This window comes from Poecilia reticulata, chromosome 6, assembly GCF_904066995.2.
Source record: "Poecilia reticulata chromosome 6, P_reticulata-male-v2, whole genome shotgun sequence".
Classification (NCBI taxonomy): domain Eukaryota; kingdom Metazoa; phylum Chordata; class Actinopteri; order Cyprinodontiformes; family Poeciliidae; genus Poecilia; species Poecilia reticulata.
The window spans coordinates 1,919,870-1,946,225 of NC_088835.1; the positions used below are offsets into that span (position 1 = coordinate 1,919,870).

The 26,356-nt window shown below is 39.2% G+C and overlaps 1 protein-coding gene across 2 annotated transcripts in view; it reads right to left on the reverse strand.

Moving 5' to 3' along the window:
• The window catches only part of tmtc3 (transmembrane O-mannosyltransferase targeting cadherins 3), a 46,180-nt gene that overhangs the window by 18,520 nt on the left and 1,304 nt on the right, over positions 1 to 26,356 (reverse strand). For both annotated transcript variants that reach the window (XM_081607627.1, XM_081607626.1), the window contains exons 2-6: positions 25,960 to 26,173; positions 25,617 to 25,835; positions 18,038 to 18,137; positions 11,647 to 11,762; positions 9,986 to 10,158 (exon numbers count right to left, since the gene is read on the reverse strand). In XM_081607627.1, the coding sequence (XP_081463753.1) occupies positions 9,986 to 10,158; positions 11,647 to 11,762; positions 18,038 to 18,137; positions 25,617 to 25,835; positions 25,960 to 26,148 (797 nt within the window). In that variant the 5' untranslated portion in view covers positions 26,149 to 26,173. The remainder of the gene's footprint in view (positions 1 to 9,985; positions 10,159 to 11,646; positions 11,763 to 18,037; positions 18,138 to 25,616; positions 25,836 to 25,959; positions 26,174 to 26,356) is intronic.

The following is a 26,356-nucleotide window of genomic DNA, read 5'->3' on the forward strand; positions in this document are numbered from 1 at the left end:
TCATAGTCCGGGAGACTCAGATCAATGGGAATCAAAGTTGCAATATTTGTTACGTTTTCTTCTACGGTTCACTTTCACATTGCAATGTGTCCAATGAGTCAAAGTCTTTGAAATACTTGTTCCCCTCCTCGCTTGTGGTGGCGCTGCAACAAGAACTAGTGGAGTAAATAATACAAAGACATTGAGCACAACTTCCTTCTTCATGAAATGTCAACAAAAATGGAGTGGCGTCACATTTTAGCACTCGGGAGGATTCAATCCTCTTTTGATATTGGTAAAAAAACACAAGCCATTTCTCCTGCTAGTGTTAGACTTGCTTGTATGTTTTGGTTGTATCTACCCAAAATGCCCTGCACTATAATCCGCTTCCTGCTTTTGGAGCAGTCTCCGGTCTGCTTGGAATTTACATATGCATTTGAACTGTGTCAGAGTTCACTTCAACCAAACCAAAACCTGGGTTTGTAGGAGGACCAGAGTTCACTTTTTTGGTCTGCATCAGAGTTAAATTGCACATTCACACCTCCCCAAATGAACCGGACCTTCTATGCAAACGAACTGTGCAATTCATTTCTACTGAGTACATGACCATTTTCAGATAAATTCTTTCCATATATTAAACTATGTAACTTTCCCAAACTCCAAGTAATAAACCAGTGTTGTCAACATAAAGCTTTGCTAAAAAACATGGGGCTATTTGTGAGGCTCCTTGTGACCTTCAATCAGTCATCAAGAGGCGCTCACTTTAGTACCAGTGGTGTTCAACTCAAGCCTTTAAGGGCCATGGTCCTGCAAGTTTTGGGTGTTTCCCTGGTCCAATATACCAGATAAATAAATAGCTACGGTAATTACCACAAGATTAAAAGGTAATTGAGCCATTTGAATATGCCGTTTTATACTAAAGAAATAGTAACACCTTGTTTTACAGCAACTGCTCTCACACATGGTGTGATGCTGACTCCTCTACCAGTAGAAATATTCTATGACCATTTATGGCATTAAGGATCCAAAACGATATTCTCATATCCTTTTGTATTATGTAGTAGGCCTTACAGATTTTGTTTTGCAGCTTTAGTTTTTACATCTGACATTTTATTTCAGACATACAACACAATATGTTGCGATAGTCCCATTTAAGAATAGAAGAGTGAAAATAGGCATAAAAGAAGCTTAGACCAAGGAATGCTTTCAAAGACCTTCCGGATTTTGCAAAACAAAAAAAGGATTAGTTTCTTGTAGGTAATGTAAAAATAAAAAATTAAAGCCCCTTAATAAAATTATTTCTTTGCTATCTAGATAAGACAGCTATTACGGAAATATTTGAAAACTTCACTTAAAGCAGAGTAAATATAGCATTTAGGATGTGTTTTGTCTTTGGGATATCTCCACAATCATAACTCCTGATCAGTCTTTTCTTGCTGTGCCAAGCCTGCATTTGCATCTGAACTGCTCTGACATGGGTCGTAGTCTGAACTTGTTTTATAGAACCCCTGGCGTAAACCCTGATCGGCACCCAGCAGACAATAAGCTACATATGCTGGACAAACTATTATGGCTCTGTGGCAGATATTCTAGCAGACAATCTGGAGTCATCTTTAGGATTACAGCCAGAGGATTAGTCTATCTCAGCTAATTATCTGGAATTTTATCTTGACGCTCAAATGTCATTAGGTGGAATCTTGTGCAGACCATTTAAAAATAGATAACAAACAACAAATACTTCAGACTGCATAACTATTAACATTTACACTGAATGTTTTGAGGGGGTCATAGAGTCCATATACATTTACTTAGAAGATATCGCTCTGAATTACTTCTATAAACGGTGGGTTTAATTCAGATACTTGATAAAAACAGTCATGGAAATGTCAGTTGATGAAACTATACTGGACCTTTACTGAAGCCACTGTGAACTGACGCATGATTTGGTGTTTCAGTGCATTTCAGTTGGATGCATTTCAGTGCATCCAACTGAGATCAGGTGAAGGACTAACCATTTGATGGACTAAACCATTTTGTGGCTTTTTTCCTTTTCACCGTTAAAAAAAAGTAACAAAAAAAATTGTTTGGTCATATCTTATGTTTTATTGTGATATCAACAGCATTTTCATTAAGTTACCTCAGGAACCTATCTGAGATTTTTAGTTCTTCAACCAACATTGGAGTGATAAATTATCAGTAACTCTTTCATTGACCAATGTCCAAGTATCTTGGTTCAACACTTGCTTAACCTCAACGAAATTAAGATGATATTCAGTACGCACTAATTGATGTTTCTCTAGCTATCGATTAGAGTGCTAAAAATGCAATGTAAACTTGTATTTATTCAACAGAATAATTAGATGTTTGACATTTTGAAAGTGAAACAGTTAAAATTCATGAGTTGGTTTCTCTTCCTTGTTAAAGGCAGGACAATTACAGTCCTTAAGATTCTGTTGGGGTTATTTTAGATGTGTCCCTGTTCTGACACTGGCTGAATTACATCCCCTGTGTTTTATAGGATTTTTGTAGGATTTCTCTTGTCTTTGGGAAAAGATTACAAGCTATTTCTCTCTGAAGTGCTAATTGATACAGTCATGCTTATAGAACTGTCTCTGGTCCACTTGGCATCCACATATGCATTCGAACCGTACCAGAGTTCACTTCAGCTGAATGGAAACCTAGGTTTGTATACAGACCAGAGTTTACTTTGACCAATGGTCGGCATCAGAGTTGCTTATCAAAGTTGTCCGAAACATATCATTCGTCCTTCCTCCCTTTTTTCCAGACCTTTCCCATCCTAGATTCAAATAAAAATTAATCAAACCTTGATTGCAAAGTTCTTTCATTAGCCTTCAGAGAGAACTATAAACTTTGGATTAAAATGTTATACTTTAGAGATAAAATTTCTCCTTTTAGCCTAGAGCTGTGGAAAGAAGCAATGTGGTATCTTTGATGTTTGCATCAAACATCAAAGCTGGTTTAGTAAATACCCTTCAGCAATAGTACAGTGATCCCTCACTATAACGCGGTTCACCTTTCGCGGTCTCGGTGCTTCGCGGATTCTTTTGGGATGTTTTTTTTTCACAGTGCATTGTGTTCTGCGTCTCCGCTTTTTCTCTACCTGTGTGCCAATAACATTACGGTATTTAAATATACATAATACATAGCTTGGCCATTCAAGAGCTGAAAACTGGAACTTTGAATGCCTGCTGGAAAAAACTGTGGCCAGAATCAGCGCAAAACCTGACCGGAGGCTTGCTTGACGAGATCCATCGCTCTGCCGTGGATACAGCTGTGAATCTCGTGGGGCGAGTTGTAGGAGACGCTTTAATGACATGACTCCGGATCACATTAAGGCTCAATTGATGAACACGCACACCCGCTGACCTGAAAACAGGTTTGTTCTTTGGTTTCAATGTAGCAGGGCCGTGCAGAGACCACTAACCAGGCAGGTGCTCAGAAAAAAAACAAAAAACGGGGCACATCTAACCGCATTCTAGGGCAGAATATTAACAAAGCCACACAGCTTTCAGAGTTTAATAAACAATGATAAATAACAAAATTGTGAGATATACAATCAAAGCTAAGGAAAATCTCTATATAAAGCAAACAACTATGCATATGTAAGATATTTTATTAGTAATTTCTTTCTGCAGGTCTATTTTGCTATAAGAAAGTATTGCCATATTCAAACCCGCAATTTAGCAAGATATGTAAATCAGAGCTGGACCACCAGACATATTTTGTCTTTACATAATTACACTATTAAAAATATAAACAAGGGCACAATGCAACCTTTTAGTGGACTGTAATCTATAAAAGAGCTGCCTGTTTGCTGCACTTGCAGTGGAGATGAGGATGGTCCATTCAGGAAAGCAGAGCTGCATCAAACTTTAATGTGGAACTGCAGAAAAACAAAAACAAAAAAAAAAACAAAAGCAAATATTCAATTGTTAATGCATGAGAAAGGCCTACTGAGTTTTGCTTAAAAAACTTTTTTCTCACATGACGTCGTGGGCAGGGCCCAAAATCGCAACAAAATATTTCTGATGTGTGCAAATAAAAGTTTATGTTTGGCAAATAACTTTTTAAGTTCACGAGACAAAAATGAGTTTTAAAAAAAAAAATCATTACAATTCAAAAAATTTTGATTACAATTTTATTTTACTTAACTGAGGTAAAAAAAAAATTCGTTGAATAATTGGGAAAAAAATATATAACTGCATACTCTGCGAACCAGACCCTAAAGTTTTTACCCCTTCATTAATGACAAACGTTTATTACATACATTATATCTATCATGGTAATTCAGGGTGAGTTATTTTTAATTCTAAATGAATATCCTTGTTGGTCTTTTATTTAAGTGTTATTCTCCTTCAAGATACATTTACCTAACGCTAGAATAAATGCAATGTACGTTATGCAGCAAAGGAAATTAGAAGATCGGATATATATCCATTATGGAGATGATCAGTTTTGGACGGGCGATGTGCCCCTTATTAAGAAATACTGAAGAATGACCGCTGTTATTAACGATACAGGGAAGAAGCTTTTTAGTTATCTTGCGTTGCTAGCAAAGTCGTTAGCTAGCAGCTAGCTAATAGCACATCAACAACAGTACAATGTCTGTATGATAAAAATACTGAATCGATAGATAAGAACAGTTTCTCCTTACCTGGCTGTCTCCTCCCGCTCAGTAGTTCTTCAGAGAAAGGCAGAAGCCTGTCAGTGTCTGTTGTATTTCATTACCTCTCTGCTTAAACCGTGACTCCGTGCTGAAGCAGAAACGATACTTCAACGTATTCCGTCATCTGACAAGTAGCAAGTCTACTCCACTTTATTCACCAAAAACTGTTTTGTAATCTTGAACTTTCACTACGTTGAGCTCCAGTTAGCCGCCTTATCTCGCTGCGCGAGAGGCAACTGAGTCATACGTCACGGGCAAAAGGTCAAAGGTAACAAGCAGTGGTGGAGAAAGTACTCAAAAAATTTACTTAAGTAAAAGTACAACTACACAGACAAAAATGTACTCAAGTAAAAGTCAAAGTACCACATTAACATTTTACTTAAGTAAAAGTAAAAAAGTACTGGCTTTTAAAAATACTTAAGTATTAAAAGTAAAAGTACTTGCTGAAAGCATTACCTAATCGCTAATATCATTAAGTGTACCGATCGTATTTAATTTCAATACATCAATAATGTGCCATTTTAATGAACAGCCACAGATAAAGCCTGTTTTTATTGAGTTTACTCTGTAACATAGTTTAGACTTAGATATGTGATTCTATGCATCATCATTTCAGGGATGGAAACATCTTGTCTCCTGTCCTAACATAACATGAACTTCACTTTTTTTGCCACACATTTATTTTGAAAGAAATCCAACTGGCAGTGGAGGACATGGAACCAAGGAGCCTCGTAGCAGAGTTGTAGTCTGGACCACTGAACCCAAGACCAAATCAAATCCAGCACCCCGTGCTACATGACAATAACATTAAATTTACCTATCAAAATTGCTTCTCAAATTGATCTGAAAGATCCACTTTCCCATAAAAACACCTAGATATGAAATACTTAGAGCTGAAATAAATTTAACCAGTATCAATTCAAACTCTTCTTCATTCTGTTTTGCTTTCATCTCTGTGCCACAATCCACAGAGGTCTCCTGCCATCCCTAAAGAAATAACGCCCTGGGCGGTTCCCCATATTGCCAATGTCAGAAATAATAATTGTCTGCACCATTAAACATAGCAATTAACAACGCTCAACTATGAACACTGTCCAAGGCCCAATAAGCAAGAAGTAGGAGCAGGAGGAAGTAGAACCAAGCAGGAGGAGCACCGTGACTGTTCTCATCCTCCCTCCTGCTGCAACGTCTGCCACCATGACAGGAGATGAAAACAAAGAGCAATGAGCATGCTCTGTGTTGCTACGTTCTTGTTTTATTTATTCGCCAATATAAAGATATTTCAATGAAATAAAATAGCTACTGCAGTGTACGCAGAGCATTACAAGAACAAAGAACGGCTCTCACTGAGGCTTCAGCACTATAGGACTTGGTCAAGATCCGTCCAGAAGAATCAGGTCGTTCCTGAATGTCATATTACTATATTGCACTTTGGTCACAGCGTTGTCCCATATCTGCGACATGTCAGTCAACACCTCCACACAGTAATTCAGCGCATGAGTGACAACTGTTTTTCATCGCAGATGCAACATGTCTCTCTGTACAGCTAGCTTTGCTAGCATCACGTCCACAGCGCTTACCTTTCTTTAAGCTTTCCTTCCAAGTGACGCTAAAAGTTGGACGAAGTTCCGCCGTCTGTGAAAGCGAAGCGCTGCTGATTTTACATGTCGCCATATCTTATGATTTATGCAGCGCTTCCGTACTATTATATTACTGACGCTCAGAGGAAACCACTGCGCATGTCTGGAGCTCCGCGTGCGAGTAAAGGTGGAGCCGATGGGTGACAACAGACACTAAGTCACGTTATTGCTCGGATTTTACGGCGCCACCTTAAATCCCTGAACTTCACATTTTAACGGAAAAAAAGAGCAACGAGACTTGGATGTAACGAGTAACGCGACAGTTTTGTAGAAATGTAGTGAAGTAGAAAGTACAGATACTTGCTGTAAAATGTAGTGGAGTAAAAGTAGAAAGTACCCATTATTAAATCTACTTAAGTAAAGTACAGATACACGAAAATTGTACTTAAGTACAGTAACGACGTACTTGTACTTCGTTACTTCCCACCACTGGTAACAAGGTGACCGGGGGGCTTATTATGTTGTACAAAAAAATAATAATAATAATAATTATTTTAGTACATATTTTTATGTGTCAGAAGAGGGCTTAGAAAATAATACCAAAAAATAAATAAAAAATTTGACCAAAAGGGCACTTGGGGGCAAGGAGGAAAAGGGGCAGGTGGTCAAGCACCTCCAGCTCCCCCCTCTGCACGTGCCTGCAATGTAGAGTATTTAATTATGCTGTGTAATAATTGTAAAAAATAAAGGTAACTACTTTGCGGATTTCGTTTATTGTGGGTTATTTTCGGAACGCAACCCCCGCGAAAAACAAGGGATCACTGTAAATGTAATCCATCTGGAGCATTGGAGAATGTTGTTTTGTTGTATTCACACAGTTCATGCTGCTATCACTCCCGCAATCAAATGTTTACGCTACAGACGACAACTGTCTTTCATTCCTCAGGTTGTCAACCCAATCTGTGGTGATAGAAAGTAAATAAAATGTGACTCATTCATGTGATGCTATGTGCTGTCTTTATTATTTTTAATGTTACACCTTTGTTGCTGCAATTACTCACTCCTGTTGATTTATCTTGTAATTTTTCGTTGAAACATTTTTATCCAGGATTGATCCTAAATAATAGCAGAATGCAGCAATCTCCTCTGCGTCTTTGAAGGCAGAAGGATTGTTCAGTGTAAAGGAGAGAAAAAGTATCTTTTGACTACGTTTTGATGGATTATGGGACTAACTGATTTTCATAAAATTGGCTTATAAACTTCCGTAAATTAAATTATCTTACTCATGCCACTGTGATTGTCAGCTGCGCCCATAATTAACAGGCGACAAATGTTGCAGGATTTCGAGTGGCTATTTTAAAAGATTAAACTATTTTCATATACATGACAAAGATTACCATGCAACATGCAGTGACCACATCCTGCACCTTAGCTTTAATACACTACAGACACTCAGAGATGTTGAGCTGGACCCTAACTTTAATGCACCTTAGACAGATAAATCTGCATTCATTTTACCACAGCACAAATGTGGCCTTCCTACTTTGATACTGGATGCAGTCTGGCAACCCTCTTCAGTGTATGCCTCCAAACTGGCTTTAAATTAGTAATTATCTCATTAAGATCCAGTGGGTGGAGTAGAAGTGAAGCAGGTAACTCATTTACAAAGGATATAAGTATGTGACTGTAGCCAGCTAGTGGAATGGTCTGCTCTAGTAGATTCCTGCTGGATGTAGTGAGGGCCAACCACCTTCAAAAAGTCTTCTTGTGCTAAGTCCAAGCTTCAGCTACATGTAATACTTTGGTTTCTTTGGTAAATATCCTTGTGACAATGCTTCACAGACCTGATAATAACAAAAACCCTGGTAATCTTTATAACCAGTAACCCTTTTATTCCAGCTTCATAAAAGTTTTTAGTTAAGTTAAAGGAGGAAAACAAAATAGAATGTGTTTATAATAGATGATCTCAGGGTTTTTGCTTTTAAAAGGCTCTGCAACAATTTCTAATCCTTCACAATCAAATGTCTTCTTTTACACAAACAAGCAGAAGGAGAACTAGATTACTTTTTGTACATTATGGAGATAATATGCTGTACAGCATTTAAATGTTTCCCTGCTTGACTCCACCTGCTTTAAATTGGTGGATTATTAACGGGCTTCTGTAGAACTTGACGATAAGCTGTTGAATCAGGTGTCTTGGCATACTTACACGGCTGAAACATGTTGGGCGGTCTGCCCTGAAGGCCGCGAGGAGCATGATTGTAAAACACTTTTACAAGGGAGTGTATGCAGATGTACTTTCTGGATCAATGCACTGTTGATATTTTTCAAACCCAAAGTTGAAACGCAGCACTCAGTATGTTGGATGGCTGTGGATATACTCAAGAGAACCCTGGATCCTACAGCTGATTTTGTGCAGCTTTATCATTCATGGGCTAGTTAACGGTATAAAAAATTTACAGAGGTTTTAACAAGCTATGGCTTAAGATTATATGAAATTTGCCATCATATTGCTCATACAGTTCAAAATCATTTTTTATTAAGATGCAAAAGAAAGTGCTACAGAGACCAGATTTGATCTGGGTGATAAATCAATTTTATAGATGAATTAAATTGTCTGTTTATGAGGATTTCATTTCTGGAAAAGCTGGAATTTTTTTTATATATCATTGCACTCACTGGGTTTAAATAGTTCAGAGAGATGTTTGCCTGCTGAGAGCCTACCATGTTGTTCTACAAGCATGTTTCACAGCTTGTCTTTATTTGGACTTAAAATTCAAGTCAACTCAAAGAAGGTATGACTCAATAACATAAAAAGCAAGGTTTTGAAAAAAAAAATGTAATTGCAAATTAATATTCAAGAAAGGGAGAAAATAAATGGACTAAAAATGAAATAAAAAAGAACAAAATTTACACCTTGCCCTATTCCAAGAGTTTTCTGTCTGTACAGAGAATAGAACAGAACCCTTCCCCACCTGTTGCTGAGCACAGTCAGCTGTTTCAAAAGCTAAATAAAATATATTTCTCACTAAAAACATGTTTTCAGTATGCCAAATGGTGGTTTCAGGTAATATGCAGAGATCTAGAAGGTTGAAGGTCACTCTTATCTGTCACCTGCTGCCAGTTGACATAACTTGAAGCAGGAAATATTTTAATATAAACTGCTAAAAGTCACACTTGGTTTTAATAGATTATGACAGAGACATTTTTCAGGATGCTATAAAAAAAGTTCTTAAAGGGGAAAAAACTCAGTGGATCATAAAATATGAGTGGGATATTTAATTATAGACTGACTCCTACTGCAACCCTGATTACGACCATGCAGGTAAAAAAAAAACAGATGGATGGAAAAAAGAAATAAAAAATAATTATTAAACACAATAAAAACACAGGCCCAATAGCCACATGCGTTAAGTGAAATACTCAGAAACCACAGGAGGACGGTCTATTTATTGAAATAAACAGAAACCTTCTGTAAACCATAACACAATCGGAATTAAATCATGAACCACATCAGTGAAAAGTGTTTGCATAATGCTGAAATCCATTAGCAGGCAAATAATGGTTTAAAATTTATTACACTAACATTTACCGTTTGAATATCTTTGGCATCACCCACGTAGCACATGTAGCTTTACTAATGTGAAACAAAAAAAGGGATGTTCTATTCCAAGTCAGATGAAGTTAATTTATATAATCATTTCCCGACTCTGTGCATGTGGTTATGAGGTCGGCCTACCTGGTGAAGACGGGCAACTGGGACTGGATGACCTGGACCCTGACGATGACGAGCAGCAAGGTGCTGATGACAAGGACGATGAGCTTCAGCAGAGTCTGCAGGACCGCGTACGGGAAACCGTCTTTACCCTGCAGGACTTGACGCACAGTGTCCAGCATCATGGGCAGAGTAAACTATGAACGGCAAAGGGAAGAAATAACAGGAGTCAAGATGACCTCAAAGTCATTTTAAAGAGCAATTAAACACCAAATCAACTTTTTCTTTGTAGATAAACGGTAAATTGAACCTTACGGCTGTGTTATCTTTTGCTACAGTGCAAATTGTGACATTTTCATGTAAACTTCCTAAGATAATGCTACAATGCTTAGGAAGTGGCTCAGGATAGCACTCACTGCTCACTCAGACCAGTTACTGCACAATGACTGGTGCTTTCACACGCAATAGCCAAAGTCTCCAATAACACATAAAAAGGTCGCTAGATTTGCTGCTCATCGCTCATTTTGACAAATAGTCAATAGAGGGCCCTAAAAAAGCAAAAAAGATCATTAAATGTAGTGACAAAGTTGCTAATTGGCAAAGTTGGCCGTCCTGACCAACTGGCACTGCCCACTTTGGAACTTTTCAAAATTTGTTTGGGTTATGTTTTTACACTGGGTTTCATTCCACTTTAAAGGGGCAGTGTTCTGTGTTTTACAGGTACATACTGCCATTTCATTGCACATTCATTTACCGTTACCGTCAGTAATTATAAAAATGCTATATATGTATATCAAGTATGACTTGAAAGAAATTTGACTTTGTAATTTAACGTGCATGAATAAAATCAAGGCAACACTCCAGGTATGTTTTTAATGAGGGAATAACATTATGACACAATGTAGAGCTCAAAAAAGTCAATTTTACATAAGAGTGCCCCTTTACATACTATCTATCCATCCATCCATTTTCTTTGCACCCTTGTCCCTAGGTGGGGTTGGGAGGGTTGCTGGTGCCTCTTCAGCTAACGTTCCGGGTGAGGGGAGGGGTCACCCTATGCAGGTTGCCAGTCTGTCGCAGGGCAACACAGAGACAGACAGGAGAGGCCAATTAACCTGACAGTCATGTTTTTGGACTGTGGGAGGAACCCGGAGTACCCAGAAAGAATCCACGCAAACCCACAGGGAGAACATGCAAACTCCATGCAGAGAGACCTGGGCCGGGAATCGAACCCACAGCCTTCTTGCTGCAAGGCAACAGCTCTACCAACTGCGCCACTGTGCAGCCCCCCTTTACATACTACACAACAGCATTTATTATTTATTACAATATCTGCATGTATGAATGTTCTGAAAGTCCCAAGAGACGTAAAAGGTGGTTTAACCTTTTTGTTGTTTTACAATCTTTCAACAATAAAAAGGATTCCAGCTAGTAATTTAGAAAAGTAAACCTCCATTAACACCATTCATCTTTTACGCACTGCCCTGAAAGAAATGGGCAGCAAACTATCCTACTAGAAATTGAACACTGATAACAGTTATACTGGTCTGAGACAGAAAATGTGTTTTTATCTTTTCCACAAATTCCTTTTGTTTATCTAAGAAAGCCTCTTTGTGCTCCAAGAGTTGATCGCAAACATTCAATTTACTGTAATGAACAAGACCAAGGCATCAGCAGAGCCCTACCCCTTGTGCAACAAACACTTCATAGACACAGCAGATGCCGACCACGGTGATCCCCTGCTCCTTGCACAGCGTTGCTGCAGCCACCAGAACTACAGTCAGAGCAATGGGGGGCCACACTGGAAAAACAAAAAAAATTAGAAAAGAACAAACATTTGAGACAATGAGATCACTTAACTGTATATAAAATTTGGTGTCTGCATTTCTTTTGTTTATATAAACCAAGAAGTGAGTAGCTTTCGTATCAGGTTTCTGTAAAGTGACCTTTAAGATAATTGCTCCACGTTTGTACCCGATAGCCATTTCCAAACAGAAGTTTACACACAGTGATGAGGAGAAACCTGTAATTGTTTCAGTCATCAAACATATTTAGAGAAATTAGACAAAACGCAGTGTTTAACTTGAAGGGAACAAACCTCCACGGCTTTTCCTGAGTAAAAAAGTGATTTCCCCATAAACCAAATAACTGGTTGTTCCACAACAGCAGGAAATATTTTGAAATAATTTGAGTCTTTTATTGCTGGAATCGTTGCCGTGTTTGACCATAAAACTTTGTTTTTTGTTGTTTTTATTCAGAAAGAATCCAACTTGCTCATAAGGAAAACCTGCTAATTGGAGGCGAACTTGAAGGTGACCATGTTGGCAGAAGAAGTCTTCCAATGCCATCTCAGGCCTAGTCTACACATCGCCGAACATCTGGGAAAACTAATACATTCTTAAGTGTATTACATGAAAACTCACAGTTATTTTATAAAAACATTTATAAAAACTTCAACAAAAAATGGAGATTTGAGAATACATACATTGTATTCATAAGGCTAATCAATGGCACAGCTAGAATATTGATAAAGAACTGATAAATATTGTGGGAATAATGAGCAAATTTCAGAAACAAAGTATGTCCTGCATGGCCTGCCTAGATAATCCTGGTTCTTGAGTAAATTTCATCCATGACCCCAGTAATAGAACAATGAAAAAAAAATATTCAAGTGTCTTTAACCTACTAGTCTTGAGGGCCCAGGTCAGATATATATATATATATATATATACTTACTAGTCCTGAGGGACCTGGGCCCTCAGGACTAGTAGGTTAAAGACACTTGAATATACATATATAATTCCCTTCTCACCCTCCGTGGGTGGTCCGTTTCATCCTCTGAGCTCGGGTCCTCTACCAGAGGCCTGGGAGCTTGAGGGTTCTGCGCAGTATCTTGGCTGTGCCTAGAACTGCACATTTCTGGACTGAGATGTCTGATGTTGTTCCTGGGATCTGTTTTAGCCACTGCTCCAGTTTAGGGGTGACTGCCCCGAGCGCCCCGATGACCACAGGCACCACTATGGTCTTCACCTCCCAGGTCTTTTCCAGTTCTTCTCTGAGGCCCTGGTATTTCTCCAGTTTCTCGTGCTCCTTTTTCCTGATGTTGTAATCACTTGGTATTGCTACATCCACCACAACGGCTTTCCTCTGTTTTTTATCCACCACCACAATGTCCGGTTGGTTCGCCATTACCATTTTGTCTGTCTGGATCTGGAAGTCCCACAGGATCTTAGCTCTGTCGTTTTCCACCACCTTTGGGGGTGTTCCCCACTTTGATCTCGGGGCTTCCAGTCCATATTCTGCACAGATGTTTCTGTACACTATGCCGGCCACTTGGTTATATCGTTCTATGTACGCTTTCCCTGCCAGCATCTTGCACCCTGCTGTTATGTGCTGGACTGTCTCAGGGGCCTCCTTGCACAACCTACACCTTGGGTCTTGTCTGGTGTGGTAGATCTGAGCCTCTATTGCTCTGGTGTTTAGGGCCTGTTCCTGTGCAGCCAGGATGAGTGCCTCTGTGCTGTCCTTGAATCCAGCTTTCTCCAGCCATTGATAGGATTTCCTGAAATCAACCACTTCAGTTATTTGTCGGTGGTACATCCCATGTAGGGGCTTGTCCCATGATGGTACCTCCAGCACCTCATCCTCTGTTCCCCATTGCCTGAGACATTTGCTGAGCACATCGTCTGTTGAGGCTTTGTCCTTGATGTATTTATGGATCTTGGATGTTTCATCTTGGACAGTGGCTCTCACACTCACTAGTCCTCTGCCTCCTTCCTTACGGCTCGTGTACAGTCTCAGGGTGATGGATTTAGGGCGGAACCCTTCATGCAATGTTAGTAGCTTCCGAGTCTTAACATCTGTGGTCTTTATCTCCTCCATTGGCCATCTAATTATTCCTGCAGGGTATCTGATTACAGGTAAGGCATAGCTGTTTATTGTCCGGATCTTGTTCTTGCCATTGAGCTGGCCTCTCAGGACTTGCCTTATTTATTGGAGGTATTTGGCTGTGGCTCCTTTCCTTGCAACCTCATCGAGGTTGCCATTTGCTTGTGGTATTCCCAGGTACTTGTAACTGTGCTCTATGTCTGCTATTGTTCCTTCTGGGAATGGGACCCCTTCTGTGTGGACTACCTTCCCTCTCTTTGTAACCATCCGACCACACTTTTCTAGTCCGAATGACATCCCAATGTCAGTGCTGTAGATCCTGGTGGTGTGGATCAGTGAGTCGATGTCTTGCTCAATCTTGGCGTACAGCTTGATGTCATCCATGTAGAGGAGGTGACTGATTGTGGCCCCATTCTTGAGTCGGTATCTGTAGCCAGTCTTGTTGATGATTTGGCAGAGGGAGTTCAGGCCTATGCAGAATAGCAGTGGGGACAGAGCATCTCCTTGGTATTTGCCACATTTGATGGACACTTGTGCAAGTGGTTTGCAGCTGGCTTCAAGGGTGGTTTTCCACAGCCCCATCGAGTTTGCAATGAAGGCTCTTAGAGTCCTATTGTTGTTGTACATCTCTAAGCATTCAATGATCCAAGTGTGTGGCATTGAGTCATATGCTTTCTTGTAATCAATCCAAGCCGTGCAAAGGTTGGTGTGTCGGGTTTTGCAGTCTCGGGTGACTATGTGGTCTATCAGGAGTTGGTGTTTTGTTCCTCTGCTATTTATACCTATGCCCTTCTGTGCTGTGCTCAGGTATTTATCCATGTGCCCACTTATCTTAGCCGCTATAATGCCTGACATGAGCTTCCATGTTGTAGAGAGACAGGTTATCGGCCGATAGTTGGATGGGACTGAACCCTTTGAGGGATCCTTTGGGATCAGGATTGTGCGCCCTTCAGTTAACCATTCAGGGTGAGTTCCATTTTGTAGCAGCTGGTTCAGTTGAGTTGCCAGTCGCTCATGGAGGGCAGTGAGTTTCTTCAGCCAGTAGGCATGGATCATGTCAGGTCCTGGTGCTGTCCAGTTTTCATACCTGAGACTCTTTCTTGGACATCTGCCACAGTGATGGTTACTGGGGCTTGTTCAGGGAAGTTGCTGTGGTCCTCTCGTAGAGAGGTTAGCCACTGTGCATTGCTGTTGTGGGATGCCTCCCTTTCCCATATGCCTTTCCAGTATTGTTCAGTCTCTAGCCTTGATGGGTCTGCTCTGTTGTTATACCCTATATATATATTATATATACATATAGGCCTGTCACGATAACAAATTTTGCTGGACGATTAATTGTCTAAAAAATTATTGCGATAAACGATAATATTGTTTCAAGACCTTTTGACACCGATTTAATGGAAATGACTAATAATACATGCGATTTCCTAATAGATACACCTTATTTTCAAAAAATCACGCAACACTGGAACTGATAAACTAAATAAAACAACCAAAAATAAAATGGATACTCAGTCTCCATTAACAAAAACGTACTTGAATAAAAAGTAAACAACATAAAGCCAAAGTGGAAATAAATACTGCATTCAACCAAAAGAGTGCAGATTATTAAGTCTGTATACTATATTGCCCTTCGTTATAACTAGATTTAAATAGAGAAAACGGGCACATCCGTCTACCTAATGCAGTAGTTCACACTACACCATTTTTTTGCCCCTATTTTCCCCTTATGACAATCTTAGATCGTTGGCCGATCTAACCGATCATCCTGCAGTGTGTGGTGGGTTTCGGTAGATCATTGTGGCCGCTCCGATCTAAATCAGGGGTTTTCCCCGTGGAGCTTAACGCAGCCCGTTGAATGTGACAGGTAGCCAATCAGAAAGCGCGGATTCCCTCGGTGCTTTCTGAGGGGAAATTACGGAGAGGAATCCCAAACAGCTGACACGGCGCAACCCGAAGTCCAGTGGACAATGGAGATGATATGTGGAAACAACATTAATATTCATTCAACATTACGTGCAAAGAATATGGAAATGACAAGGGGAGGAGTTGGAGCCAAATTGATACCGTAGTTGATAAACCTGGTAAGTTTTCAGCTGTTCTTCGTTAACGTGACATAAATAGGTTATAATGATGTTTATTCAGTCAGGACTTTACGCTGACTCTAGCCACATGCATCACAGGTAGATTCTAGTAAAGTATTAACTAATGCCTGGTTTTAAAATTAGTTAACTGGACTTGTAGCCATTATTTTGTGCCCATGTGGCTGGACACCACACGGCACGACAAACCCGATCGAACCATTATACCTGGGATTTCTGTCGGCTAATGTGTCTCTCGGGTTTTGAAAATGGGCCGACAATCGGCTGACAACTCCTGTAATGTGCACTGGACATTAGACTAGGGAAATGAGGAAGGGAGGGTCAGTGGAGAGCACTGGAGCTGAGCCATTTTTCATTCAATGTCATCAACAGAAAGAAAAAAAGCCGGAAGAAACGATAACTACTATAATTAAAATGAGATCGATAGGTTTAATTCATCGTCCGATTAATTGATTTATCGTTTATCGTGACAGGTCTATATACATATATATGTGTGTGTGTGTGGATAAATAAAACTAAACTCTCAACTCACTTTATTTTATACATTTACCTCACCAAAGACATACCAAGTAATCACCAGTTTCATTTGGTTTATCTCTTCTTTAGTACGACATGTTGTCAAATACAGGTTGACTTGAAATATAGGTAAACATAAGCAAAAAAAGGGGGCTAACATTTCATTGGAAAGTTTATGACCCAAGGAAAATCAGAGCTATGTTCAAACTCGAAATGCTCTGTAAAATGTACTCCCTCCACATGCTGCCAAAGCCAGCAACTTTCCCTAAAGGCACCTGTTAATGCGAGCAATTTGGGGTTTGCCGTCATGTAGAGATTCTATAGAATATGGAGACCCTGCGGCAGGAACCACAAACATTGCGATGAGTGGTCAAATGATCCTGCCGCGTCCATCCATTCCACCCATGAAGTGTCGGGTGGGTACTCGGTAACAGCTGACATGTGGTCTCAATAAAGCAATTCCAAGAAAAATCAGGATATTAAAATGGTAGATGAAGCAAAAAATGTAATTTTTTCTCTCTGGAATATAAAAATAAGTGACAACTTTTCCAAACATACTGAAAAACCCAGCATGAATTCCCAAAACTTTTCTATGCTGGATTTTGTTGTTTCCCTCTCATCACCATTTTATGACTTTCATGCTATATAGATTTATTGAATGACTAACCCTAAATTAAAACACAAACAAGTCCAGCAAAGATTTAGTTATTTCACAAATTTATCAATAATCAAATGAATATACAATGTGGACAGAATGTATTTGAGTCTTTGTATGTTGCTTCACTTCAACGTTTCCAATCATCAAACAAATTTTAACACAAGACAAGAATAAACTGAACAAATACAAAAAGCATTTTCAAATCCTTATGTAAAACAGTACCTTTCACACATTTAAAACCAGCAAATTATTATTATTGGGTGAATTTTTTGGGAAAACTGAATTAAACTCCAAAATCTACGTTCCTTTGTGATTGCTGAGTGACCTGTAGAATCACAAAAACATGAAACAGAACGAAGTAGGCTAAAAGATCTCAAAATGGTTCTAGTCTATAACAATATAAGAGCCAAAACCATTAATGCAAAGAAAAGTGAGAGCCGTTCAACACAAATGGAGAAAATACAGATCTTTCTCACATCAACAAATAAATCAGCAGATAAGACGAGAACCCAGAACAACATCTAAAACACATCAGGAAGTCCACCTCTGATTGGCTCCAAAAAAGGAGAAAAGGATTTGTATTGGCCAAGTGAAATTTTACATTTTCACAAAAGGTCAGGTTGATTTGGATAACTTCTTATTAAAATGACCACTAAGGTAATTAAAAAATATATGAAAACTTCAACCAAAATGGGGATTTGAGAAAATTCTGTGTTTACGTGGGTAGATAAACACAGAGTGTGTTTTGTCTTTAATCTAGTTATCTTTGTTAAATAGAAAAATGTGTTAGCTCATCAAAATGGATAATCTCTTTTGGTTTTTGAAAGAAAAAACATAGAAAGTTAATAGAAAATTTGTTTAAAAAAAATGTAATCAGGAAACATTAAAGAATTTTCTGTCCATATGACTTACCAATGGAGTGGTCTGTATTAGTTGATTTTGTGTATGCCAGGAAAGCAGCCAAGAAGAAAATTGAAGAAAGGAGTTCTGCTCTACCCACAACACCAGTCACCTGAATAGAAAGGAAAAGGCTTTTTATAAACAAGAATCTTAATATCTATAGTTTAGCAACAATTTAGGAGCCACAGAAATGGGGTGTTTGAGACCACTGAGATGTACGGTGTTAAGAAAACATTTTTAGAAAACTATGAATATCTGGGAATTGAGGTAAAACCCCACAAGTTCTGCTTCTAACCCTAAATAAACCCCCAAAAGATATGGCCAATTTTTTCATTGAATTCAGTGATCTTCTAAGTGCGATATGCATTGATTATGACTATTTAATTATTATTGGAAACTTCAACATCCACATTATCAGCCCCAAGTACAAAGGGCAAAAAAGCTTCAAAGCTTCTGTCTGACACAACACACAACCGAAGAGACAATCTGGTGCTCAGAATCAGAACCAAACATGGAGAAGCAGCATTCAGTTTTCTAATCCGAACAAACTTCCAGAAAAACCTCAAACCTGCTGAAACACTGAATTCCTTTAAATCCTAGAGTTGAAAGCAAAATCAACACTTTGAAGTCCCAACTTGAATCTGATAGTACAACGACTTGTCAGGGCCACTGCAGTTAGAAAAATAAAAAAATTCAAATAAAGGGGAAGGAGTAAATTTCTCATTCCCCCTATATTGCCCAAATATCAAAGTTTGATATTTGGGCAATATTCTAGAAAAACAAGGAAGTTTCTAGGTTTGAAAAGTTGAAAATTAACTAGAAAAAAGCTCAAATTTCAATATTAATCTAAAAAATGCTCTATGAAAAGAACTAGGAAATTTCTGAATTTGAAAAGTCAAAAAATTTGCTTAGAAAAAAAACAAACCTCAAATACTTTGAGATTAATCCAAGAAATTTTCCAGAAAAAAAGCATGAACATTTCTGAGTTAATTTTTATCACTCAGGATAAACTCACTGTGAGCAGTGTTTTCTTTTAATTCAGTGTTTGTTGTTTGATTTTTGGGAAAGCAGCATAACACCAAAAAATGGAATTGTATTATTGTTGACAGACATTTCAGTACTAAAAAGTAAACTGTCAACACATGACCTAGGTTCTGGTTACTTTCATAAAAACAAAAAAAAAGCGAAGCTATTCCACAACAAGAAACCACTCAAAACACTGCTGTCATGTCTGCTTTGGCACACGTTTGCATAAAGAATAAACCACTAATTGGATTAATCTCAATTAATTGATTAATTAAATAATTGACAACTAATTTAGTAGCCGCTTAATCATTAATTAGAGTATACAGACTCCAAAAAAGGCCATTTGATGAAAAAACAAACAAATTCAGAGCAGTAAATACGCAAAAACTGCACAAAAAAATATACATATTTTGCATACAATTTAAAAACACTTTTGTCTGTGAATATGTTTTAAGCCAAAACTCCTCAATTGACAGTTTTAGCTTCACATGGTTCAAATTTACTAATGAAACGCTATTTTATTCCCTCTTAGGCAATAAAATTTTTATTTTCCTATTTAAAAAGATTTTTAATAATTTGTTTGTATTAATTTAGTATATTTCTAATATATAATGTATAAAAAAAGGCTTTAGTGGTTAAATAAAAAATCTTCAGAATGTGGCATTTTTCTTCATCCAATTAATCGATTAATCATCAGAAAAATCGATTTCTAAAGTAATTGTTAGTTGCACCCTTATATCCCCACAAATTTTTATATTGGTGCCTCTCTAGTATTAACAAAATAAAACAGTTAATAAGGTGTGAGTAGGATTTGAACAATCGATTGCAAACTTTCTCAGGATGGTGGCTTTTATTCTCTCTGCAGTTGTGAAGTGTGTTGAGATGGAGGCAGTGGAAGACAGTGAGCAAATGTTACCCTTACGCTGTGCCCATAAAGAGAAGACTGCTTCGAACTAACGTCTTATGGTTGAAACCAGATGTTGCATAACACAGAAACATACATTTTATTTAGAGGCATCTATGGGAGCAGCAGCCACTGACTGAAAAACATTAAAGACAAAAAAAAAAGCTGGCTCTCAGCTGGAGGTTTTATTTGATAAGATCCGGAGAGCAGAATTAAGATTTATTTTTTGTGCACACCTTCTGCAAACCACACTAATTAAATAGCAAAGGAGCCTCACACAGAATTGCTGCATTTGCTGCTGAAAGGCTTTTCTCTGGGAAGTTGAATTCTGTTTAACTTAAGAGCGAAAAATGATTCGCCACGACTCCCAACTGTCATAACAAGCAATTTAGAAATAAATCCTGAAACTCATTGACACAAGTGAGGTGACACATTCCACAGCAGGATACCTAATACACGGAATAACACTGTGTCTTCGGGAGCGTTGAAAAATGGAGTTATCTACAACAGCGGGAAGCCAGAGTACCGCTGATCTGAGCCGACCAATCCAGCTGTGGAAACAAAAGCACTCAGGTAAATCACCTCAGCAGATATAGTTCGTCTATTAAAAGAGCCTCTCTGACAGCAATGTCTGTCACTTGGGTAAATGATGACTGCCCTCGTGTGGAAGAAACAACATTCTCCGTTCCATCCCGGAGCCTTATTTCATTCCAAACCAGCCCAGCCCTAAAACCTCTCATAAGGTTCCACACGTGATTCCAAAAAGAGCTTTGCAAATTAAGAGCCTATTATTTTGCGGTCCGCAGCCCTTAAGAACACACACGCATGGGCATTAAGGCGAGGGCTGCGGCCTCTGACTAAAAGGATTAGCGTCAACATTCAAACGGAGCACATGCTCTGTTCACAGACTGACCTATTTGTCAATTAGCAAAGGAAGGAAAGAAGAAGAAAAAGAAAAAAGCAGAGGCATCCAACTTCTAGGAAGCTCTCATATATCTAATCAGTTCATCAAAGCTAACCCAGATGAACAGAAGTTGAACATGGTTAGCTCAATTACACAGAATTACCCAGACCCAATTTCCCCCTCTTCTGAGTGAGCATCTGCAAACTGCTTTTCAATTGCAGGCTTCGCCATCAAGCCACTTTTGGAGACTTTAAGGAGAACACCAAAACAATTTGGATTTGAAGATTCTTGGGAGATTCAGAAAAAAAAAACTCCATTCAAAAAGTCATCAGCAGAGAACAGTGAGGAAGCAGAACAAGGCCTCTTTGTGCGCACTTATTGTGAAGGGACCTTCAGTGCTTGGAACGTTGCAGCAAAACAAACGATCCGTTCAGAAAGAGATTCCAGACGGCGATAACGCGAAGGGCATCCGTTGGAGCAACTTTGAGGGCTCATTTGTGAGGCAAATTGTTTCCATTCAAGATGTCTGAGAGGCGCTGTGTGGATCGGAACAGGCCAGGAGGAAGACCAGGGGCCGAGCAGCGGGATGTGCAACACGGGGGCAGATGACATCCAGTTCAACAACAGTTGTGGTAGCTGGTGCTGTATTAAAAAGTATGGGTAAAAAAAACAAGAAACAAAAAGCAAAACGGTGCCCACCACACCACAGTGAAGTGGGTGGCATGGTTCAATAACTGAACAGTAGAGAGCGAATCTTTCAGTGTCTAGAGAATCAATTCCAATATTTAAAGTCACAATTTGATTCCGAATTGATTTTTATTTTAGAAAACAATTTTTCTAACAAAACGGTCCGGAGATTCTTGTTCAAATTTTGGGACTGACAAGAGGAAAAGACAGTGTAAACAAATTCAATTTATTTTAAAATAGGGCTGAAACAATTCATTCAACAATTGAAATATCGTCCTCAAATTTAGCAATTGACTAATAGTTAACTGGAGCATAGAAGGTCAAAAATAGGCCATTTGCTCAAAGAACAAGATATTCAGAGCATAATTACTCTGGTGCCTATCTCCAGCGAACGTTTTGGGCGAGAGGCGGGGTACACCCTGGACAGGTTACCAGTCCATCGCAGGGCAACACGGAGACAGACAGGACACACAACACAGGACACACAACTATGCACACACACACTCACACCTAGGGAGAATTTTAGAAAAACCAATTAACCTTTTAACGTTTTTCTTGAATAAATAGTTTCAAAAGTAAACGGGATATTTGTTTTCACTACGTAGTCAAGGCCCGTTTTTATCTCAACCCAGTGTTGTTTTAATAATTGGAGATCCCCAAAAAGATATGGCAGTGATTCACTCTTTCTGCTCCAACATTTTGCGTCTGTGAATTCCCTTTGTGTAGATGTTGCAAAGAATCTTGACTCATTCTTCCATCCGTGCTCTCTCCATATCATGGAGTTGGTGGTTTCACATTCGTTTATGTCTTCCCAGTCCTCTCTTAAGATTATAATATTTGCTTCTTTCTCCCTTTTCACCCTTATGTAATCTGTGGCGTTTACACCCTCTCAAACAAGGGCGCAAACACACCACGCCCTTATTGGTAAGGGCTTGTAATAATTTGGAGATAACTTTTTGATTCATTTGTAATTCTATCATTAATTTAATTAACTTTCACTGGGATCTATCCAGTATCCAAAAAATATTTCTTTATTTCCTGATATAGATAATGCCGCAACTGGAGGTAGCTATGGAAATCCCAGTTATTCAAAGCACATAGATCCTTTAATTTCTGAAAACTTATTGGTCTGGGCTTTTTGTTTTTTCTGACAACTTCCCTATGAATCTTTGGTTAATTCTTCCAGTTTTTTTAATATACTTTGTAATTTATTTGGCTCAAAATCAAATTTATATTGCCCCATTTCGACCTGTCATAATAAGCAATAAATCAAATAATTGCATGGTAAATTAAACAACAATCATGAAAGAGATGCTTTAATATCATTGAACAGCTGGCATTTTGAAAACCACTGCCAGTACCAAGTACTTAGCTTCATTTATTTTATATAACAGTCCTAACTGCCATTTTACTTATTATTCAACTGTCTAATATATTAAACATTATTTTGATAATGATTAATAGTTTTTAGTTATAAACTTCATAATCCATCTTAATTGGGGTTTTTTTTTCATTTTAAATATTTTCCAGTTCTAGTGCTAAATATTGTTTAGACATTAAGTTTTTTTTATCTTTGAGTGGGTCTACTTGCATTAAAGCTGTAGTATATAACTATATAAAAAATATGGGGTGTTTTTCTTTTACGCATTTGTTAAAACTGTCGCCATGCTGTGTGTTACTAATATGAGTCAAATGATCTGTGAAAAGATCAATCTCCTCCAACTCCTCGCTGTGCTGCTATTGCCGCCTGAATAAATGCACCGCTCCTGAGAAAAACAATCAATCAGAGGCACAAGGAGGGTCTTAACGCTGTAAATCAACTTTGTGAATGTGCTGCTAAATGTGTTGATGGTGGAGAAACGACTCATCACTACAGGAAAACCATTTATCCGCCATCATGGGTGGCCATGCTGACTAGCCTTAGGCCCCGTTTACACGACAACGATTTCGGGGGAAAACGGAAGAGTTTTGTTGCGTTTGTAGTGCGCATTTACACGAAACCACCGAATGTTTTCTCTAACAACGGCACAGATTGAAAACGGGTTCCAGAGTGCGATATTTCTGAAACGTAACGTTTTCCGTTGTCGTGTAAACCTAGAAAACGGATCTTTTCTTCCAGAGAATCCCCAGCTCATGCATAGTATGACGCAAAACATAGCTGCTTCCTACAATCCACAGAAGAAGAAGAAACTACTCACAATGCTGGTGTTACTGTTTCCCCATCAGATTCGGTTCCCTCAGCGTCTCTTCACCGCTCCGCACCGCCCAGATGGCAAAATACACGGCTGCTTGTTCAGCGCTCTTATCTAGAGAACTACGGACCAGGACCAGCCCCGGCTCCAGACGAGTTTAACAGGAGGGGCATCGACTTATTTTGGGGGGCAAAATGAATCTACTAGCTGAACATAGACAACACCAGCAGCCTACAGGCTACTTGTTAACAAGCTTAACGTGCTGTATTGATATTAGCCAGTCATCTTTTAGCTATCATCCTCTGCATCCAACAGCTTTACTCAACTCAGTCGGTTAGTTCGGGGGCAAAACTGTGCCAAGTTATTTACGTTTTGCTGGGTTGCTGCCATGATTCTAACACACACCTGCGCAGCAGCAGCAGGTCTCCCGCTGCCTCACAGGTGTAAACCCAGCACAAGCGTCTCAGCGTTCATGTTGCGTTTGAAGGCGGCTCGGAAAAACAGGTTACAACTTGTTAGCGACGGATAAAACTGTGGGAACTCCTATTTTATCAAATTGATATAGGAATAACAGACTGTTGGCCATTCCAAGGTAAAAACAATAAACAGCTTCCAGTCCGGGCCGCTACAGACACCGTGAAAGCTCAAACAAGGTTTTTCGGCAAAGTTATCCCACTTTTTCCAACTGCATGCGCCCTAATCAGACGCACACAATGCGTGTTTTCTCCCGCAAATCCACATGCCTTCAAGTACAACTTTTTTTTAAACACATGCGTACTTTCAAAGTTTCAAAGAACCTAGCACCAACTAGGCGCAGCGAGAGCATGACACGTTTTCGATGTGCACCGTTACTGTGTAAACACAGATCGTAATCAGAACGTTATCGTGTAAACGATCCAACAAAAACGGAACAAAAGTGCCGTTTTTGTTGGATCGTTGTCGTGTAAACGCCCCCTTAGAATTCACAACAGGCTCTGTTGACGGGGAAATGAGAAGCGTGTAAATTGGCATGATTGACAGCGCTAAAACCCTCCTCCTGCCTCTGATTGATTGTTTCCAAGGTAAAACTGGGAGAAAGAAGCGGAGCTTGATTTTTTTCACAGATCATCTGTCTCATATTATACAGTCACGACATAGTGACAGTTTCAGCAAATATGTAACAAAATATTTTTTCTATTAAAGTTACATACTGAGATTATAATATGCCATTTCATATATAAGGCACAATGCATTATAAGGTGCATAGAATAGACGCTTCAGTTTGGGTTTCCAATTTGTTCCGTACTCTATTATTACACATCCACATTTGTAAAGAAAAGGTCCCCGAGTACTTTATATAGTAGGCTGCCCCAGTTGTTGTTTCACTCACGGTGTTGGTGTTGTGATATTGTGCCCAACTGCTTTCTGGGTAACACAGACTAACTGACACGCTGCCGCCGCAGTCTCTGTCTCTCTTCCCCCCCGGCTTTAAATATATTATCAAACTTTATTAAAATACCAGCGTTCTGACAACTATCCCAGCATGCACCGCGCACTTCTTCTTCTACAGGGGAAAATGAAGTCGGCGGCTGCTTACCGCAGTTGCTAGACCTGCTGTGGCTCAATATTGGTCCATATATAAGGCGCACCGGATTATAAGGCGCACTGTCGGCTTTTGAGGAAATTGAAGGTTTTTAGGTGCGCCTTATAGTGCGGAAAATACGGTAAGTTATATTTGGTCACAAGTTTAGTCCAGATGTCCATCTATTTTCAGGCATTTCAAAAACGATACCCAGACTTCTGGTTAAGTTGACTTCAGAATCCCCCAAGCTGTTTTCTTCAATATCCAACAGTGCATGCACTTAATAAAATTCCCTACTAATCACAATTCAAACTTACGGCCTCCGTGTGGATGGGGTGCACAGCAAACAGCAGCGCAGCCAGCAAGCTGAAAGTCTTGTCCAGGAACAGTCGACAAACCCGCAGGAAAAGCATGCAGACGACTCCGTGCAGAACGATGTTGAGCAGGTGATAGGAAGCCGCACTGAGTTCACTGAAGAGGTAGTTGAGTCGGAACGTGAGCACCGTCAGTGGTCTGTAAGACTTGTGGCTCCTTTCCTGTAGACATTTTACAATTCAAAACTGAAACTTAACCAAAATATGATGCCGCAAAGAGATGCAGCATTCGATAAATGAACCTATATTCAGGTATGCTGGAGGTAGACCTTTAACAGATACTTGCCTCGGCCATCGGCGTTCCCCAAAAGTCATTGAGGAACAGGTTGCGGAGAGGCGTGGAGGGCCGGAGGTCCTTGTTGTCGAGGATAGCCGAAACGTCGTCAAACACAAAACCGCATGACAGACTGTTCCAGTAACATCCCACCACCAGCCCAGTCAGAAGCAACATCTCCTTCCATGACATGACAGCCATAGCTGACCCAAGCCGTCATGGGTCACTGTGGAAGAGAACAAATAAAAAAACAAAGAAGGTTTGAAAGGTATTAAATGTAAGAACAGCAGGGAGATTTTAATTTGGCGCAATACTGGCTGACTTCAAATTCCAAGACAACAAAATCTACTCATAAGTTTAAAAAGACCTTCAAAGAAAATGTTTTACTTTTTAGGATAATAATGAATTA